General features: G+C 42.2%; 1 protein-coding gene and 1 pseudogene across 7 annotated transcripts in view; one reads left to right on the plus strand and one right to left on the minus strand.

The window, feature by feature from the left end:
- ciao1 (cytosolic iron-sulfur assembly component 1) overlaps positions 1 to 21,233 on the minus strand; it is a 118,033-nt gene that overhangs the window by 53,595 nt on the left and 43,205 nt on the right. For 2 of the 7 annotated variants that reach the window (XM_087145218.1, XM_087145219.1), the window contains exon 3: positions 3,491 to 3,569. The exons of the other annotated variants lie outside the window; for them this stretch is intronic. In XM_087145218.1, coding sequence (XP_087001344.1) covers positions 3,491 to 3,569 — 79 coding nt within the window. The remainder of the gene's footprint in view (positions 1 to 3,490; positions 3,570 to 21,233) is intronic. 7 annotated transcript variants of the gene reach the window in all.
- On the plus strand, positions 10,968 to 13,374 carry LOC147796969 (uncharacterized; annotated as a pseudogene).

A 21,233-nucleotide genomic window follows, 5' to 3' on the forward strand; every position in this document is an offset into this window, starting at 1 on the left:
AGAAGGGACTTTCCAAACCAGCACTCGTGACTCAAAAAAGGGACTCCCCCCAAAACTCTTGACCCAACCGGCGTGACCTCTATGCGACCCCCAACTGGCACGATTTCCCCAAACACACACAAACAGGGAACTGGAAGTGCCGGGAAAAACCTAAAAAATTTTTCTCTGATTTTATAAAATCAAATGACTCTAACTTTAGTCACTAAATTTGAATATGCTAAATTAGTCGCCGCTCACGAGACACGGTTAATCATCAACGGCCATGAATTGCAACGAGATTTAATCGAGCAGGCAAAACTAGACGTGCAAAACCAAAGGCACCCCATTTGTTTACTGAGAAAGACCAAGACCGGCAAACAAGTTTACAAGCCAAATAGAAATAAAAAATTATAAAAACCATGATAAACAATAATAATAATATTATTAATAATAATAATAATAGTTTATTCATTTACAAAGCGCAAATTTCATATAGATATGTTCAAATGCGCTGTACAATGCAGACATTAAGCATGGAACAATGAATACATTTAAACATAGTTGAGCCAATGGCATACAAGGGCGCCTCGGGCAGCTGCCAAACAACCCATATTCACCAACATCAGTAAAGAGGACACAGTAAGAAGCAGTTACAGTTTTAGAGGTGGGAGGAAAACCCCAGAGCAATGTTCTGGGTAAAACCCACCGAGTCAGGTAGGGACTGAAAACCCAATCCACATGTGGACCGGGCCGGGAATGCCACAAATGTACCAACTGCGCTAGATGTAATAATTGCTCCACTTGCGACGATTGCGGCAGGTGCATAAATTGCGTATATTGTTTAAATTCATACGACTGTCAAAATTCAAATGCCTTGAACGGTTGCGAAGGCTGTTACGAGTGCAGTAATTATATAGAGTGTTTTGGTTGCACTGCTTGCACCTGCTGCGTAAATTGTATCGAGTTGGAAGGAATGGATCGCGTGGTGCTTGTAAATGGCAAGCATAAAAAGCTGTGACACGCTCGAGAAAATGATTCACTGCCCGATCCAGCGACTAAACTCGATTTTAATTTATACAAAATTGGGTTAATAATTGATGATGACGTTGCCGTTGAAATAGAAATCCCACCTGAGTTAATAGACATGGCCGAATAAAAATGAGAAAAATTTATGACAAAGCCGGGAAAATCATAACCATGTCAACCCAAATATATATCGTTTCATATGACCACGAGCGTCTCAATGCTGAAAACTGTGATCCCAATGTCACCTGTGGTCCCTTTGACCTGAGTCATTTAATCAAAACCTGTGATTAAAGAAGGCAATCAATGCAGCTCGCCTATTTTCTATCATCACAACAGTCAAAATAAACGCCTATTGATAATGACCATAGAACCGTGTTACGGCATAAACCCGCTGTATAAACATGACACTCGAGATACAACGTCGGATACTTTAGTGGGGCATCAATTCTATTATCAAATATGACCAACTACTGCGGGCATACTCGATAACATAAATTTAGCCGTTTACCTGTCTATCGAATTGCGAGTTGACACAGGGTCTAATCTCCCGTCTAATACCGTAAACGGTATAAAGCCAGTCGCGACATCGATGACCTTAATAGAATAGAATACGTCGTTAAAAAGCCTTACACGGACAAGCATCGAATGTACGTTAAAATAGATCCCTATGCCTCTTTATTTGATCATCGAAAGCGACCCATTGACTTGTCAAATATCGAGAAATTTATTAATGAGAGATGTGACGCACAATCATTTATTTGCCCAAAAGATGTCTATTACGGTACTCACGGTTCGCTTTCTTGGAGTGCCAGTGTTAGGTATATATAAAGTAATCTCGGTTAAAAAAACATTTTATTTGAAAGAGGTTATACATAGGAATCAGACAAACTCGCGTTTATCTATTGTCCCCAATTAGGCACAAACTTTAATTTTTACAGCAGGCAATCATTTGATCTGTCACAAGTGATTTCAACAAATCGATATTTCCGTAGCGATTTTGAAACGCCAAGAAAACTGCAGCGGAGAAATATCGACGAGTTAACTTTTTACCTAAGATCGGAAAATGTTGGACTCTTACAGAACGAAAACAACAGATTAATTTGAGCTGAATATATTGGCCACAAAAATATAAAATTTATATTTTAAAAAGATGGCAACAAATGACGAGTCAAATATTTATCCAGATTCAACTGGGTATCAAACGGAATCGAACACGACAAAAATCTACCGCCTTCAAAAGATCGAAGAAATCAAATCCCGAATCCAAAGAGAACGTGACGTGCGCGAAACTAGTTACAAAAAAGATTAAAAGGATACTTACCGCGCTCGGTTACATGGAATATGGCGTAGAAGCGATAGGCGCCACCTCAGCAGCCACATGAATCCCCGCTATTTTAGGAGTAATTACTGGTCCCGTGGGACTTGTGATGGAAGGCATTGCTATCGGCGCATTTGGTGCCTACGCTTTGCTAAAATTAGCCAGTCGCAAGCTGTGGCACAAAATCACGATCAAATCTGCGTGCTTGCCGATGCCAAATTAAACATCATCAAGGAATACGTCTCTCACGCGATCGAGGATGGCGACATATTGCAAGAAGAATTTGCACTCATTTTATCCCAGCTGAAGAAGTTTAACGAGATGAAAGAAAAAATTAGGTCAAGTACGTCTATAAAATTGAAAGAAAGTAAATCGGCTAATAAAGAAGAATTCGAACGGCAAGTCAATGAAAGAGCAGAAGCACTAGCCAATGTGCGAGTGACAGTTTTTAAAAAAGATCTTATGAAAAGACTTGGCGAGTAACTTTATCAAGTCGGTCAAATACAAACATAAGCCACCCGCTTACCGAGAAGTGAGCAAAGCGAGCGAACCAACGGAGCCTCCTTTTAAAGGCATATAAAATAAATGGGAGCCAACTTTAGTCATTTATCAATCGTCGTCAATAAAGATAACTCGTTTACAGCCGAGTTTCCCAATTTAACTCACACGTATCAATTACCGAGAGTCACCACGACAAAACGGTCAATCGTTTCGTTTTGTCAAAATCAATTTAATTTTGCAGTATATTGTGCGACAAGTGCATGTGGAGTGGGTCTTGACCTACTGTCCGATTCTAATCCATATGTCTCGACTTTATTCAACTTTCACGTGTATTACACTGTGAGAAAAATATTTTACGGCTGCGTGATGCCCATTCTCAGCGATGATGTATTTGACTCGTTACACAATAATTACGATCATCAGAAATTTACAGACACTTGCCTGTTCTTTGGAGTTGATCTAAGTAAGTCCTACAAACAGACGTGCGATACATTATCAAACGGGTTAGGCACTGCTTACTATTACGACAACGGTTATATTCCAGTGCCCGGTAAAAATTACAACGCGCACGACTTACACCTAACCTACGGCAAATACGCGGGATCTACTTTCATGGGCTTTGGCTGGGCAGATCCACCGAAAGGCTCGGGCCATGCGAGTACTTACACGGTCAATTGGATCTCGCAGTCGGACGCGGTCACTCTGGCCTGGTGGGATTTTATTCCTAAAAAGTCTAGGTTGACACCTGTAGGAATCACAAAAGTAAACGAATCGATTTGAGCTTATGAAGACTAAATGAAGACTAGCATTTAGACTAGCATTTTAGCCTTGTGACACGAGACATCCTTGCATGGCTAATGCGCCGCTTGACAGGGCAGTCAATTTTAATGCGTCTTCAGTGGATAATTCATTTAGGTCGGGTGGTTTGATTTTTAAAAGCTTATCCGATAGCATGGCGTAACCCATGGATATTGCTGAAACTACGGCACCGTGGTAAATGGTATTTGCGATTCCGTTTACGTCGACTGATTTTACGTTACTCATTCTTATTATATAATAATTTTAAATATACCATTTTAAAAATTTATTCCATATCTAAATTTCAGGTGCGTGTGCAGTTGTTTGAATTTTTGGTGGTGGTTGATCAATTTGAACTTGCACGGGCGTTGACTTATTTTTAAATATTAAAAAAAGTGCGAGCGTGCAAATCGCTAATCCGCCCAATATTAAATTTCTATTTTCAGAAACCGTTTTATAAATTTCATTTTCTGAGCTCGAGTCACTCGGGTCATGCGCCGTCATTTTGGCGAGTTTCTGTTTGATCTTTTTATTATGCTCGGCCAATTTGTTGCCATGCTCCACGCGTTTGGGATTTTCAACTTTTGTTACCATTTGAACTCAAATCTTGGCCGGATACGGCACAGGTGCTGCTGGCGTTTGTTCTTCTGTCGACATCTTTAAAAATAGCAGCATTTTTATTGATGGATAGGTGTTTAGTCCTTATTAACGTAGCTACCAGTGGCGATAAATAAACTCCGTATTTATAACATAACTCGCTTAAAAAGTGACTCATCGTTTGATTTTTAATTGGGTCGTTATTTAAATCTTTCGTCAAATCTTCTTCGGAATTTAAATCGATATTAAACCCAAGGAATTCAGTAGGAGTGGTGATGCCTAAAAGATGCATGTATAAACTCAAAATCGCCTTTCCCAAAGTGTTTACAATTTCTTTTCCAAATTTAACTTCATACAGATAAAAAGTTTTCCCTGATCTTGAGGGCTATTAAAGTGATTCGATATCTTTAACGGTGAATTCTTTGCCGAGGGTTTTTTGATTCGCCTGAGGCTACGATCGAGCATAAGTGATCTTTCACGTTTGGTTTTGATTCTGTAGATTTTGTCGATTCGTTTATTGTGGCGAGTATACTTTTGATGATCGTCCATTTAAATATAAGATTTTTAAAATTGTTGTACGCATGCTTTCTACGTAGGTATTCAATTGTATAATACGTCAATTGTATAAAAGTCCAGCTGCACCAAAATTCCAATAAATCGTAACTAGTTTAACCTAGCTAATCAGCAAATATAGTTTTGTTTAATTTCCTTTTACGATTACAGCCCAAACAGCAAATTACGCAGTTAGATTTAATATGACCCACGGAATTATCTAACCGTTCAATGGTACACAAATCATCTTGATATTTTAAGAACTGCATTTGAACCTGGCAATCTTCATATGGACAAAGCGGGTAATCCTCAATTAACCTGTGTCTATAAAATGGTCAGGGTCAAATCGGTTGTGTTTTTTATCTTCATAGTGGCAATCGTGAAGCCACTTGCCAATTGTAACTTTAATTGTAGCAGTCATTGGAAATTTTTGCCAACGGGTTACAGCTAATACACCCCGTGCATATTTTACCACTGTCTTTAACTTTAAAAAATTTGAATGTTTTTTCCTTTTGGCACCTGTTACAAAATTTAGTCAATATCTTAATTCAATATTATAGTAATACATTTTATCAGTTTTATTGAATAAAATAATTTACGGGCGGTTCAGTGTTTAAAATCAGTTTACTGAATTTCACGTCTCCTAAATGTTTCTTAATCGTTTCCCATTCGCAATCGGGCACGACGTCATTTTCTGTTAAACACTGTTCAAAACTATTTCGGTCCTTGCAATGGAATAAAGCGGTCCAGGCTGTGTTTTCTCTATAGTCTTTGAGCACTGAGATGAATTTTTGACTCAATAACCAGCATGAATGGTTCAAGTGTCTACCGCTGAAGGCCATCTTACTCAATGCACATGTATTACAATTCTTTGATCTTTTGCAATATTTAATAATCTGATCCAAGGCACAATTGTCGATAATAAAAAAAACGTATTTATTCCATCAAAAATTTCCTGATATAAATCGATCGCTTCATTTAATTCAGGCTTCTCCCGATACAAGTCGCAAAGATAAACGTCATCGTCGGTATAAACCCACAATCGCTCTAAGTATTATTCTTAAATAACGTGGGACAAATAATCATGATCGCCTCAAACGTAAATTTATATTCTGTTTCTAAAAGATTTAATATCCAATTTGTTTTACCGCTGCCTGTTTTACCCACGATTAACGCGAAATGCGGTGATTCAAACATGTTGTCACTCATTTTAATTTAAACTCGACTTAATACACCAAGCTCTTAAAATTCCCGTCTTCCACCGTCAATTGCACATCCATTACCAAAAATACATACATTGTCAACGGTCCTGCCGTCTCTGCTTGTCGCTCCATTTGAATCGAAATATCGCCACCTCCGCCTAACGGCCGACCCGATCCATAAGCCGAATTATCGTCGAAATTCCTGAAATCTAGCCAGAGCCCATATTTGTCTTTTAGATATTTTAAGTTATCCGATTTTTACACGCCTGCCGGGGATAAAAAAATCCAAGAATTTATATGGATTATATCTGGAACTGCTTTGGTCGGTTTTACAGTCCTTGAGGCTACTGGTGAGGTGAAAGCGCCGTCGATCATTAGGCGCAAAAAATGGGCGCAGACAAGTCAGTTATTAGAGACTGGCTAAAAAAGGCAAGCCATTTGGCAAATTTATTTACCTGCACCTACGTACATGTCGAGACCAATGATGTTACAATCAGAATCAGTCGAACCCAATTACGCGCATCAAATGGATATATCATACTTGCCTTGGGATCGAGTTAAAAAGAAAAACTTTTAAATACGCTTTGACCGTTGTAGACGTGGGCTCGTGTTATACAGAAGCCGAGCCATTGACCAGTAAAACGGCCGAGCAAACGTCCAAAGCCGTGAAACAAATTTACGAAAGTTCACCTTTGACTTGGCCTAAATTTATAATGGTAGACTCAGGATCAGTTTAAAGGCAAATTTAAAAAGTTAATGACAAAACACGAGTGGGCGAGCTAAGCATTCATAGGTCGCAGGGAATCGTGGAAAGATTTACCGTACATTGGCCGAACGTTTATTTGGCCATCAATACGCGCAAGAGATGTTAAAGGTGGGTGAGTGAAATGTAGAATGGGTGAAATGCTTGCCTCAAGTTGTAGAATCCCCAAACGAGGAAAAGACTAGGTTAATTGACAAAGAGCCTGCAGAAGCCATCAAATTAGACCGAGTGAAACAAACACTGAGTGCACCCGCAAGAGCAAGCAAGAGAGAATTACCTCCAGACGTGGTCGTTAGGTACCTTTACTACCCCGGCGAACAGGAGGGTGGGACCGTCAGAGGGGCAACAGATTCCGTTTGGTCTGTAGACGTTTACCAAATTGACAAACACACCAGCCAGTTTAAACGAGTCAATGGCAGGCGAGTAAAAACAGGTCCCACTTTGTATTATTTATTTAACGGGCCAAATAGGAGTTTTGTCAAAGAAGAATTTCAAGCTTCAAGAATTACCATCCGCTAAATAATGCCTGTGGCTAACGTATCTATGCCATCTGATAATATATAACGCTTTGTATCTAATGGCGAGAGCCTTAATTTATTTTGCGACACCGTGAATATGAAATGTTTATCTGATCTAAATAACTGCTGTTTATTAAAATGTTGCACCCGCTCAAATAGGCAACTTTTATACGCCTCGTGGGTTAACTGTTTCTCGGTGACCACTTTTGTCACGCCTTTCGCCTTTTTCAAATTTTGCCGATTCGTTAAAAGCGAGTAAATCTTTGGATGTATGCAAATGACCTCTGAAATTGGTTGGCCCCCAAATTCATCTTTCATCTTGCCAATGACCTTTTTGTTTTTGGGGTCGTAAAGTTTATGATCCTGTGGATAATTACTTAAGTCAAATAATTTACGCTTTTTGCGTAGGTACTTGTTTAAATTGTCGGTTTGAATTTGGACGAATAAAGAATACGTATCAGTGTATAAAAGACACACATTTGAACCAAAATCACCTTTTAACGTATTGCAATAGAAATAGTACATTAAAGTTTTGGATAAATCTAATACGCTCACGCCACAATAAATTGGTTTATTTAAATTTGTTTTTTATGCGTTACATTTCAACGAATGAAAGCTCGCACTCTTAAAACGGCGTAGTCGCCTTATAGTTCGGTTAGCTTCTGGTATTTTTTGGCATCTTGCAAATCTCTCAATAAGTAACCACTTATTCGATAACACACATTTTCCATAGTCTTGCCAAAAACCGAGTTATTCATCAATTTGAAGAAATTCTTCTCAAAATCGGACTTGCTAATTTGTATAACTCAGTATTTTTATTGATATAATTTTTCATCCAAGGCGCCTGTTTAAAAGACAAGACACGAGGCACCTGTTTTAATTCTAGACCGAGTTCTAAATATTTCTGTAAAGTTCGATAATGAACCACATATTTATTTTTAGTGTTTGAAGTCGATACGAGTTTATCTATTGAAGTAATTTGCTCGTCGTTTGCCATTAAATTCCTTTGATACGCTGACAGCCATTCATTTGGGATCGATATATTTTCAGGGGCTAGTGGGAAGTCGTTGTGTAAATCGTGTAAGTGCTACGGATAATCTAATATCACCTCGAGAATATAACCTTTTGACGCTCTTGAATAAATTTTCGAGATGTACTCTGCGGTAAATTTAGTCACGTCCTAAATCAAACTGAAATCTTTAACCCTAACACTCCTCAATCCTTCACCTGTTGGAGGACTGAGGAAAGTTAGGGTTAAAAGGCAAAGGCTGACTCATGGCCCAGCTGTATAAATTATTTGCGTCTAAATACATGATATGCGACTCTGGCTTATTTGGGTCATAATCTTTTAAGTCGGGATTATTAGCCTTGGCATAGCGCTTTGCACCCACACTGGAAATGCTGCCTCTTTTAGCTCTTTCAAAGAATAAATGCTTGTCGATATTTGTCAATAGATCCAATTTTATGCCCGAGTGCTTTAACAACGCATCCCACGACAGGCCCGGTGACGTGCAATAGTTGGCCGGGTCAAGGCCGTAGTTTACAGACCTTGCGCAAGTTCTCAAATACACCCGCTAATAGTAACTAGCCTGGGGTTTCACAGTTAAAAGTGTGCCATACTGTTTGTGCACGAGCGTATTCTTTCTCAGTCACTGTGGACTGTTTCAGAGAACTATAAAAGACGTCTCTTCGCGGTAAGCTCGTCTCTTGGAATCAGTCGAAGGAGTCAATATACTCGTAAGGGTAAATGCCTTTTTCCAATAATAAATCTGTGTTTTCTGGGAATCTTTCCCGAAGTAAGTTAAAATCATTGGGTGAACAATTCCTAACTAGTTGATCCAGTGAAGCGGCCATGAAATGAAAGAAGTCTTGGAATCTCAGTTGGCCAAATGAAAACGAAATGTAATTCTCGGTATTTTTAGCAATGACACTAATTCTACCGCTGTTAAATGCTTGAGCGCCTCGCATGATTAAGTGCGCATCATATTTCTCCAAATTGTGTAAGATAACCGGAATGGGCATTTGATTTGGGACGACTCTTAACTTTGAATTACACTGAGCATGCTCTGGGCCTCGGTACTTCCCCGTCACATGACAGTGATCTCTGACCTTGCAAAATTTATTGATGGGTTTTGCGCAAGTCATACAAATGTAATCCCTGAAACCATTGGATTCATTGACTGAACTAAAAGAAGCTTTTTTGTCCTTTTTTTTTGGCTCATTTGGAATTGGGCACTGGCACTGAGATTGTTCAGTTTTGCGGATAAGCTTTTCACAGATCCAACAGCGAAGACGATTTTCGTAGATTTTTTGCAATTTGTCAAACCAAATAAGTGGTTTAGGATTTTCAAATGTTTCGTTGATCTTGTTGACTTCTCTGGAAAGCAAATGCACAAAATTAACTGCCGCATCTTTACCTCCGTAAGTCTCGCGCCCAGTGCAAGCGCCGTCACATCTTACAACCGCGTAAGAATAGCCGCACGGCTTATGGATCTGGGTTTTGACTGTGTTTGATGAGGTCGGAGGAAGGTGCTCTAAAACAGATTCAAAATCAGCGTAAATTATAAACGGGGCGTCTTGTTTATTTTTATAATTTTCAAACTTGAGAACATTTTTGCCTTTGGCAGGCATTTCGACTTTGCACGCTGCTGCATCAATTGCTTGGCAATCTTCTCGATGCCTGCTGAGTCTTTCTTTAGTTAGAAAATGTGACAGGCATTTGAAGCACCAATATTTCTTGTGACAGTGTTTATCAATGTCACCCATCAAACATGAGAAATTGTGCCTTCTTTCTCGTTATAGCCAAATACATTAACCCTAACACATGATACTGGATTCAGATCAAGCATACAGGAGGTTAAAAATCTTGGAAGGTAATAGATGGCGAGCTATGGTTGCTGTGTGTGGTAGGGGGAGGCTAACTCAAAAGCACACAAAGCACAAGGGGGCAAAGACGTCAGTCTTCGGACAGTGCACACAAGCCTTTGATTCAAAAAGTGGCAAAAACGACAGTGGGGGGAATCACGCAAACCAGCCGATGGGGCAGTGTTACGAGTTCAATTACAAAGGGGCATGCACGAGAGCCATTGCTGCACCCTATGCAGTGCAGCAGGGCATGGAAAAGTGGTCTGCACTCGAAACTGAACAAACTCCACTGATCAAGCCAAGAGGAACAAAGGACAAAGCCGCAAAGCTAGAAATGAGACCAAAAAATAATCTTGCACACAATCGCAGCCTGAAACAGTCGATTAGCCCAAAAGATTCTTTATCTTTTCTAGCTGCTACACCAATAAAAACACACAATGTAATGACACTCCTCAGTTTGTACCCCAATAGAAAAGCAGCAGATTTCTTAGCGAGGGGTTTCTAAGAGGGATTCTCACTTGGCTATCATGGCCCCCGCCTCCCAAAAGAATTCCCCAATTTAAAATCAATAAAGAAGAGTCATACGGTAGAATCGCTGGGCCATTTTCCGACAGGCCATTGGCAAATCTGCAGGTAAACCCACTCAGCTTGGTGTCGAAGCATACCCCAGGAGAACCTAAAATAATACACCATCTGTCCTACCCCGAGGGCTCATCTGTCAATGACCACAATTCCGATGAGAACTGTAAAGTAGAATACAGCAAGTTCAATGCTGTGGTCCAATTAATTACGTAAGTAGGCCCGGTGCATTACTAGCAAAAGCGGATATAAAGTCCACTTTTAGACTAATGCCAATTGCCAAAGAGGACTTTGAAAGAGACGGCATGAAACTTGACAGCAAGCATTATGTGGGTAAATGCTTGCCCATGGGAGTGAGATGTGCTCCAGCATATTTTGAAATGTTCTCCTCCTTTGTAGAGTTTTTGGTCTGGAGAAACACAGGTTAAAAGGGTATTGTGCATTATTGAACGATTTCCTGTGTGTTGGCTAGAGTTCAAGCAGTAAGAATGCAACTTCTTGCCGGTCGATCTTGATCAAGCTCAAAGCTATCTGTGAACTTCTTGGGGTCCCGCTAGCACCAGAGAAATCTGGAGGCCCCGTCGGTAAGCTCACTTACTTAGGTCTGGAAATTCACACAACTTGCATGCAAGTTAGGGTACCAAATAAAATAGTTTATTGCCGCTAGGCTAGGTTCCTGGAGTAAATTCCCCTGCTGACCACACAGGCGCTGGATTTACGACCCAGCTGTTTGGTTACAGTTTCATTGGCAGAACCAGTGTGTGTGCTGGTCACTTTTGTCTGAGCAGTGTGGCACGTTCGAACGATTTAGCACCTTTCTTGAATATTGCACTCGCAAGGTTGCAGCTACTCCACACATTCTGCACTATTTGGATGATTTTCTCTTTGTTGGTGAAGGGCAATCCAATGAGTGCACACATGTGCTTACTTCTTTCACAGTAGTTTGCCGGGACTTTGGTGTTCCTTTGGCCAGTGACAAAACCGTGGGGCCAATGACAAGCTTAGATTTCCTGGGCTTAACGATTGGTACAGTTGCCTAGCAGATTCGGGTTCCTACGGCCAAGGTCCTTGTAATTCTGGCGAAGCGTAAAGTCACCCTGCGAGAGCTTCAATCATTGCTGGGTAGCCTAAATTTCGTTTGTAAAGCAATACGGCCGGGCCTTCTTGCGTCATCTCTTCCATCTTGTAAGTGGCATTCAGAAACCACATCATTGTATCCGTATTTCATCTGGTGCGCGGGCCGACATGCTGGCTTGGCGGGAATTTTTGTTCCATTTCAATGGTTTGGTTATTTTCCCTCAGGAGGTATGGTATTCTAGCAGCAACTTGCACTTGTATACGGACGCATCCCAGCAGTTCAGTTTTGGAGCTTTCTTTAATGGGAGCTGGACGCAAGGCATGTGGCCACTGAAATGGCGCTCCTTGAATTTATCCATTACTTTTCTCGAACTTTTCCCGATCACCCTTGTTATGGGGCCCGGCCTTGCAAAACCAACGTGTCATATTTTGGTGTGATAATGGGGCTGTGGTGGCGATTATTAATAGCCAAACATCGAGGTGTCCCAGAATTATGAAATTGGTTCGCATATTTGTAGTGCTTTGTTTGAGGTTGAATATCCACTTTAAGGTACCTGGTCTCGATAAAGGCATCGCTGACGCTCTATCTCGTTTTCAGATGGATCGTTTCCAGCGGCTGACACCCGAGGCCGCCCCCGTTATGACACCATTGCTTGCAGACCTTTGGAACAACTTAATTTAGAGGTTCACAGTCTTTTGATGGACTCAGTTGCCCCACGTACCCATTTAGTTTACCAATGTGCTTGGCAATTTTTCGGTTGGTTTATTTCCCGCCATGGTTTTCTAAATACATTTTCTAGTCCTACATTGCAGCAGCTTGTGCACTTTATTGCATTTTTGTCTGTTAATGGGTACCCTCCGGCTACTGTTGCATCATATGTCTCAGGGATTGCGTCTACACTCCGCTTGCAGGGTTTCTCGTGACATAACTAAACATTTCATTGTGAAACAAAACTTAGATGGTTGCCGCCGCCGGTGCAGTCGGCGCGATCAACGCCGCCCTATTACAGTTGTTTTACTGCGCCGTATTATTCCTGCTTTGCACTCCGTTTGTACCAATCAGTATGAAGCCCTACTGTTTCGAGTGGCTTTCCTGTTAGCATTTTTTGGATTTCTGCGCATCGGTGAACTCACTGCTTCCATTTGATTTGGAATTTCACCTTTACGTTGTTCTGATGTTACCCTTTGTCGTACCTCTTCTGGCAGTGTGGTTAATCTACACATTCGTTTCTCCAAGACCGACCAGTACGTCAGGGTTGTGTAATTTCAATACCTGCTGTTTCTGAGGGCGAATTTTCCCTGTGCCTTGTTCAGGCCACTACACAGTTCCTTAGCAGATGTCCTTAGCATTTCAGCAATTTCCTGTCCCATTTTGACGGTTCTCCAATTACACGTTCTCAATTCACCGCTGTTTTAAGGCTGGCCCTTGGCTTCATTGGCATTCATGATACCCGATATACTTCTCATTCCTTCCGGATTGGTGCGGCCACAGCAGCCGCAATGGCAGGAATTCCTGACGATGAGATCCAACAGATGGGTCGTTGGCAGTCAGGCGTTTACCGCCGCTATATTCGTATTAGCAGTGACCTTCTCCCATGAGCTTTCAAATTTATGGCTGCTTTGTACATTGGGGTCATGTTACCCCACGACCAAAACAACCATGATTTCAACCATACGCTCACTTTTCATTAAGTATTGATAGCTATATAATTTCTGTTTTACTTCCATGAGCAAATCTGCTGATCGACAACAAGCCCCTTGTCTGGGTGGTTGGCGACTCGTTCATCCATTGGACCTCCTGTGTGGCGTTATCCTCTCCTTGGGGGAGGCTTTTGATGGGCTGGCAACTGTTTGCTGGATGGGTCGGCGGGGCCTGCAGCTGGACCAATTCAACGACTTCCTTCACAGCTGCTGGCTGGCAGAGCAAGCATCGGCAACATGGATCATCATACACGTTGGCTCCAACGATCTGGGCTACGTCCCCAAGAAATCAATGCTCGAGGGGATTAAACAATCCTTGCCATCACCCGAGCATCATTACCTCACTCAGTCATTTACTGGTCGGAGATTTTGTCAAGGGTCTCCTATCCCTCGGCTAACAGACAAAATTTGGTCGAGCGCACCATGCGAGCTCTTAACCGTTCAGTGGGCAATCTTTTCCACAGGGTGCTGGGTGGGTTGATTGCTCACCCCCAAATTGAGTGGTGGCGGCAGGATTTATATTTATCAGATGGGGTGCACCTTGTGGATGCCGCTTCAGAATTCCTTATTTATAACTACCATACGGCGTTACTTCAGTCTTGCAGAGTAGCTTGATTTCCTGTTACAATGCCAGCGCAAACACCACCTCCCCTACACACGAGGTCACTTACCTATTATCACGCGGCCCATTTGGTGGCGGTCATAAATGACTGTGTGGCGAAATTTCATTCTTATCACCATCATGGGCTTTAGGATTATGAATCAATATAGCTACATAAAACCTATGCAATCAACAAATTCTTACATACATGGAATCAATAGGAAGTCTGTATAATGTTTATGGTTCACTTTGCAGTTTATAACCCAGATGGAATGGGTAGTCTATATACGGGTACATACAGGTGTGACGTGAATAATGTCTATTCCGCGGATCACGCTTCGACCGGGAATGATTATGCTAGTACTTACTGCTAGACCCTATGTTATGTTTCAACCGGACTTGCTTTAATAATCGATGTTACGTCTCGCGGCTTACGCTTCAACCGGAGACTGATCATGCTTAAGTGTCTCATACTGTTGTCCCGCAGATTACGCTTCGACCGGGGACTTGTCTCGCGGCTTATGCTTCGACCGGAGACCGGCTATGTTTAAATGTCTTATACTGTTGTCTCGCGACTTACGCTTCGACCGGGACTTGATACATTGTAAGTGCAGCCAGTTACAGTTCGCGGATTACGCTTCGACCGGGACTTGCTTAGTTTAGCTTATTTACAATGTTGTCTTGCGGTTTACGCTTCGACCGGGGATATGTTAAACAATCACTTACATGTACTTAAAATGCTATTGGTTATCGATCTGGAATTAAAAGTGCTCTGGCCGTACGATAAAAAAAAAATTTAACTTGCGCTGGTGTAAGATTTCATTCATTTTGTGTCTGACATATGCAGCAATAATGGACAGTTAAATCAGGTAAGGCCTTTCTGAGACAACTGATGGACACATTAAAAGGGATGACACAGAATGAAACACAAAATGTATTATCAGAAGGGACAAAGCAGGACCTTAAGGTGTGGCTAAGTTTCCCGGACTATTTCAATGGTACTAGAATCATCAATGAACAACACTGGAATACAGATCTGGACATTAAATTATTTACCGATGCTAGTGGAGGAGTCGGTTTCAGGGGCTTTTATCAAGGAAAATTATTTTGTGGGAGATGGCCTAGTAAAATTGTGGACGGGGAATACTCTATTGCATGGAAAGAGATGTTCCCCAGGGAAACAGGTTGTTTTCTTCACCGGCATATGTTGGTGAAGTACATTATCAACAAACAAACATGAGGATGCCCTAAGATAATGTCGTTGGTGAGATGTTTCGTGCTATCCTGTCTCAAGTACAATATCACCTTCAAGGCAACTCACATCGGGACGATGGGAAATGTTATTGCTGACTCCTTGTCTCGTTCACAGTTGTCCAAGTTCAGGCTGGTGGCTCCACATGCAAAGCAAGAAGCAGCAGTGTTGCCAGATTCCCTCTGGAAGATCTAGCCCATGAGGCTCACAGGCTGCTTTCCTTGTCATTAGCACCAGGCACAAAAGTTGCTTTCCAACGGGCCATTGATACATATCATGAATTTCGCAGTGGAGCAGGCTATGACACCTCATTGCCGGCCACAACGCACCATATCCTGTCCTTTATCGCAGCACTGTCTTTTAAAAGGATTAGTTTCATCAACAATTGCTCTGCACATGGCAGCTCTGTCTCTTTTATGTAAAAATCATAGCTGGGAGGACCGCAGTAAAAAAATACAGGAAGGTCACAGAAGACGGAATGGGGTACTGGACACTAGGAGTCCCCTCATGTGGGATATTTTACGTCAAATTGTGCCAGCATTACAGACTGTATGTACAGCCCCCATTGAATGTGTGTTATTTCAGGCCGCATTTTCTGCTTGCATATTTTGGCCTCTTGTGAGTTGGCAAGTTCACAGTGCCCACGAGAGGAGCTGCCTCTGGTCAGGTGCTGGTCATTACAGATATCCAGTGGGGGTCGGGGCAGTTTCCTTCAGTTCAGATTTGATTCTTGAAAAACGGATCAGCAGGGACGGGATGTCACCCTACGAATAGAAACGGCCACTATTGAGTTGTGTCCTCTGCAGGCAATGATACGGTTTCTAGGTCTACGACCAGCAATCGGCAGCCCCTGGTTTATCGATGCACATGATACCAGTTTAGAGCAGTGTTACATAAGACCTTGGGGTATGTTGGTCTTCAACCTGCTCGTTTTGGAACACACTCATTCAGAATTGGTGTTGCAACCACAGCCACTTTAAATGGCACATCGGCCGCACAAATAAAAAAAAAATGGGCAGATGGCTAAGTGATCTTTTTCGCATGTACGTTAGGATGTAATATCCCCCAGGATAAGCAGCCAAGTCATTGATCAATCGGCGGGGATATCCCCTTACAAAAATTGCCCATGTGAAACCCCATGTAAGATCTTCAGCCTGTGAAAGCGCACATGTTCATATGTATGATAGCTTTAATGCAACTACTCAATGTATTGTTTAGGCAAGTGGGCTATGGGCCTCACAACGTTATTTTCATTTGGCTTTACAGGTCACACATACAGAGTATGGGTGGTCGGCGACAGTCTTATTCGTCAAGCTAAAGACTGAACCTTGGCTACACAGTAGGCTACTCTGGGCACCACCAGTGCAGAGGTCCACTGGTTTGGCAGAGGGGGAACACTGCTCCATGACTTGCCAAAAGACTTGAAGAGGCTGCTGCAGGCACACCTACCCCCCATCATTGCTGATTGTGCACCTGGGGTCAAACGACATTGGACAATTCGGCACTGCCTGCCTAACTGCCACATAATTTGGTCCTGCATTCTACACAAAATGGTGAACCATGGCTGGTTGAAGGAAAACTCATCACAGACAGCTCTGGATGGGGTTAGGAAATCTTTGAATTCCTACGCCAGACGCTTAAACAAACTGGAAAAGACATCAGTCATATTCCACCCACAGATAACAGTATCAAGCCCCCAACTATTCCATAAAGATGGGATTCATCTGTCTAATGAGAGGTCCGATATTTTCATTCAAGACTTTGTAGCTGCACTCCAGGCGGCAGATGCTGAGTCCAGCAACAAAAATGTAGTGTCGTGGATTTGAGTATCTTACGTACGATAGGCCTGCAGGATGGCATAGCCACTGGAATGAAGGGGTTGTGAATGATACAACATAATTCACATCGTCTGTGTGGGCACAAATTGGTGTCCCAGAGGAATGTTAGGTAGCCAACAGCATTAGTCATGCTCACAGACGCACTTACTTAAATGTGTAAGATCATGGAGGTCATTGTTAACTTGTAGTAGATGTACATGTAGTTATGTACCTAACTTAATTAAATGTGTCAGTTGGTAACTAAACTGGTATACTAAATGCTATGACAAAAGTGCTGCTCTTGGGAAGTCATTGTTATCTTGTAGTACATGTACATGTAGATGTAGGGAAGTACCTCACCTACTGTGTTAGTTGGTGACCAAAATTGATGCACTAAGTGTTATGGCATGAGCCTCTCTTGTCTTAGCTGGTCCTGAGTTCACGAACAATTGCATACAGTACACAATTTGTGCCCCTTGAGTCAAGGGGTTGAGACGATACTGAAGAAACTAGCACAACAAGAAAACCAACGCACAAATGTCACAAGGTATAAATACGGATGACATCAAACCTTATTATAATTGATAGCAGAGTGAATGAGTTATTAGTAAAGCAGAACAAGCCATGTTAATTTGTTAAAACCAAGTTATAGATCTGGTGCCATTCGAACTATGATAACACTGACGCTGGCAGTTGGTCATGAGCTGCAATAGTAATTTGCAACACTGCACCCAGGTGCTACAACTAAACCTTGGAAGGTGTTAAGGTCGGTCTTCATGGCCACACTTGGTTGGGCTTGCGCCATTGCTGAAGCAACACACACACACCAAAAAAAAAAAAATTTTGGATTGGATGGCCCAAGCCCAAGGAGGAGAGGTGGAATTGCTCATCTTTTGTGGGTGGGGTTAGCACAAACGGACGAGCGATCTATCGCTGGGGGTGCTGGCTCATGCCAACATTCATGCTTTGTAGTTTGGATCGGAGCCATTTTCTCCTCCATGGGCTCTTGTATTATTCTTGTTCATCCGGTAGCGGATAAACACAGCAGTTGTCGTTATTTGATTCAACCTTATTGCTAGCAGAAAGATCCTATCTAACTAAAGCAAACTGAGAAATTGCATTACATAGTGAGACGGTCACTAAACTGGTTTTTGTGTGTAATTGTTACTTGCATTTGTAAGCACGTAAAGTACACATACATGTAGCTTGACCTTGGTTGGACCATGCTTCTCACACTGACTCAAGCGATTAAATGCTTGCTTGTTGTACACAACTTCTTTCTCTCTGCTGTGACTCTTTTTCACAATATTAATCCTTCCTTCCTCAACGGTTCTCAAACCTGGACATTTTAAGCCAGAATGTAGAAAATGTAATAAGTCGGTACATCAAAGGGTCAGCATGAGTGTTTGTAAGAGGGAGGAATAAAATCTTCTTGGACCAAACGCTGTTGACACAGTTAGCCAACAGACTCAGGAACAGCTAGTGTGCATGTTCTTCGCATCTTTGTTGTGCTGCCGTTCTTGCACGCACAGGACTTGCACTTCACCCTTTGGAATGGGGGTCAACGGGAGGGCATGCAGAAAGGAAGAGAACTCGTGCGAACGCGTGTGAATGATCCCTGTAATTTTTATCCTGTCCCTTATGCATGAAGAACGGTGGTCTACACAAGAGATGGGAGGATGACACAGGTGAGATTGTCATTTTCTTGCTGGTTATTCTATCAGAGTTGCAAGCAGAGATCCTGACAAGTTTACACAACAGCCCAACTGGAGGACATCTTGGGTTCGTAAGACGTACAAAAAGCTAAAGGGTCACTTTTATTGGTATAAGATGTGGGAGACTGTAGTAGACTGGTGTTGACGGTGTTTAGCATGTGTCCAACAAAAGATGCCGAACCATCATGCAAGGGTCAAGATCTAACAGAAACTCTCAGGCGATGAACAGAGTCGGCATAGATATTTCAGGACCTTTCCCAGAGACCCATGGTGGCAACCAATAGGTGCTAGTAGTTTAGGACTACTTCATAAAGTTGTCTGAAGCCTATGCCATTCCTTCTATCGATGCAGAGACCATCACCCAAGTGTTGGTTGATGAGTTTGTGTGTAGATTTGGTGCACCCCATGAGCTCCACAGTGACCAAGGTTGACAATTTGAGAGTACCCTTTTCCAAGAGATACGTAGCTTATTGCAACAAGACAAGGACCACGTCCTACCACCCAGACAGCGACGGGTAAGTTGAAAGGTTGAATAGAACTATGAAGACAATGTTGGGGACAAACACAGTGGCAAATCAAAAGGATTGGGACAGACGTTTATCTACAGTGATGATGATGGCATATAGGACCTCACCTCATGAGAGCACTGGACAATGTTCAAACAGGATGATGCTTGGTAGCCAGACCGATCTTCCAACTGACCTCATCTACGGTTTTCAGCAGGATGAGACATTGGAGTCCCTGGCCTATGCCACTGAACTGAGACAGAAAATGGAGCACTCCCATGACATTGCCAGAAATCACTTGAAATGATCAGCAATCTACATGTACCAACCCTGCCATTACAACCTCAAAGCACACCCAGAGCTTGCGATGCAGTAATGGTTCACCTTGTCAGCAGAAAAGGGGGTCTGTCTCCAAAGCTACAGCCAAAATGGGAAGGTCCTTATCGAATCAATAAGGAAGTGACTGACATGGTGGCCACGGTTCAGCGAAAAATCAGACATAAGCCTTGAGTGGTACACATAAATTTGCTCAAGCATTATGAAGGAGATGCGTACCAGTCATGGCTGGACAAAGGCAGTCAGTCAGATAATATTAACCACTTCCTGCAGGGTACTCCGCAATCGGAGACGTATGGTTTATATGCGTGGCTGGGGTCTCTGAACTCAGACAAAGGAAACAGGGTCCTGTAACAAAAGACGGTACTCCGAACAAAAGACCAGGCTGCTGGGCATTACCGGCATTTTTCACTCTCAAAAGTGGTGATAATCCAGCATTATTTTGAAACCGTATACCAGGGTCTGGGGTATTTAGAGCAAGCGGAATACCACCGGGGACAAAAGCTCTCCACCACCGCAGGGATGAGCCACATCGCACCGCTGCATGCTAATCTGGCCCCTATTGAAAAGAGGTCAGCAGTGCACTGAGCCAGGTTTGTGAACAAAAGACAGTTGTATAACACCGCACAATCTGGGCTCTGTTTACAAGGCTGCAGGCCTGGCTGAAATATATGGTCATCAATGAAGGTCACCTGTCAACTTAGAGTAGTGCCTAAAGATTACTCCGTGCGGCTATAAACGACTGTTAAATGGAATGATGAATTGTTGAAGGATTTTGAAAACGGAAAAAATGATAGTCATACCGGCCCAGCATCCTCAATGTTGAAAAAATGCCCCGGCACGAAGTGGTTAAAACTGAATGGAGCTCATGGTTTCAGGTCTGATCAACAAAAACCAAAGGTTGAAGCATGTATTTAAATTAAAGCTGAATAAACGGGTGTTTAAATCATTGATTAACACAGCCACTACGTGTTGTTGCATGTCTGAAACTTGAAATGACTCCTTTTGTGCCTATAATTAGTAGTCCGGAAAGGAAAACTGGTCATTTGTTAAAATATTGGTATCCAAAATAAAAAAAGAAATTATTAAATCACTTATGTTTTTCCTGAGAAAAGGTACTTGAAAAGCCCAGGATATGCTCTAAAATGCAGCTGAGAGCATCCCAAGTATAAAAAGTTTCAACCCTACGCCATGGCTTTGCAAAAAGTTGGTAAACCACAATGGAAATCCCCCCCAGTTTTTAAAATCCTGGGGAGAAACCTGAAAGCAGATGTGAGGACGCATCCCTTCTAAAGCAGGGGGTAGTGTAACAATACTGTGCTGCTGCAAGTTGGCAGAGTGCCCATTCTAAATGAAAAATAGGAATTTTGACGTGTGTTTGCTCAGACATGTGAGCGCGCAGTGGCAGACAGTGGAATGAAAGGCAGCGTCCGGGCAACCTTCCGACATTATATTTTTGGTGACTATTGACAAGAAACAAAAGTCACGGGCAATGGGGTGAACTTCCTGCTCTAAGTAGCATTTCATCCT

This window comes from Acanthaster planci, linkage group LG13 (genome assembly GCF_054643075.1).
Source record: "Acanthaster planci isolate LZ-2023a linkage group LG13, COTS_SCS, whole genome shotgun sequence".
NCBI lineage: Eukaryota > Metazoa > Echinodermata > Asteroidea > Valvatida > Acanthasteridae > Acanthaster > Acanthaster planci.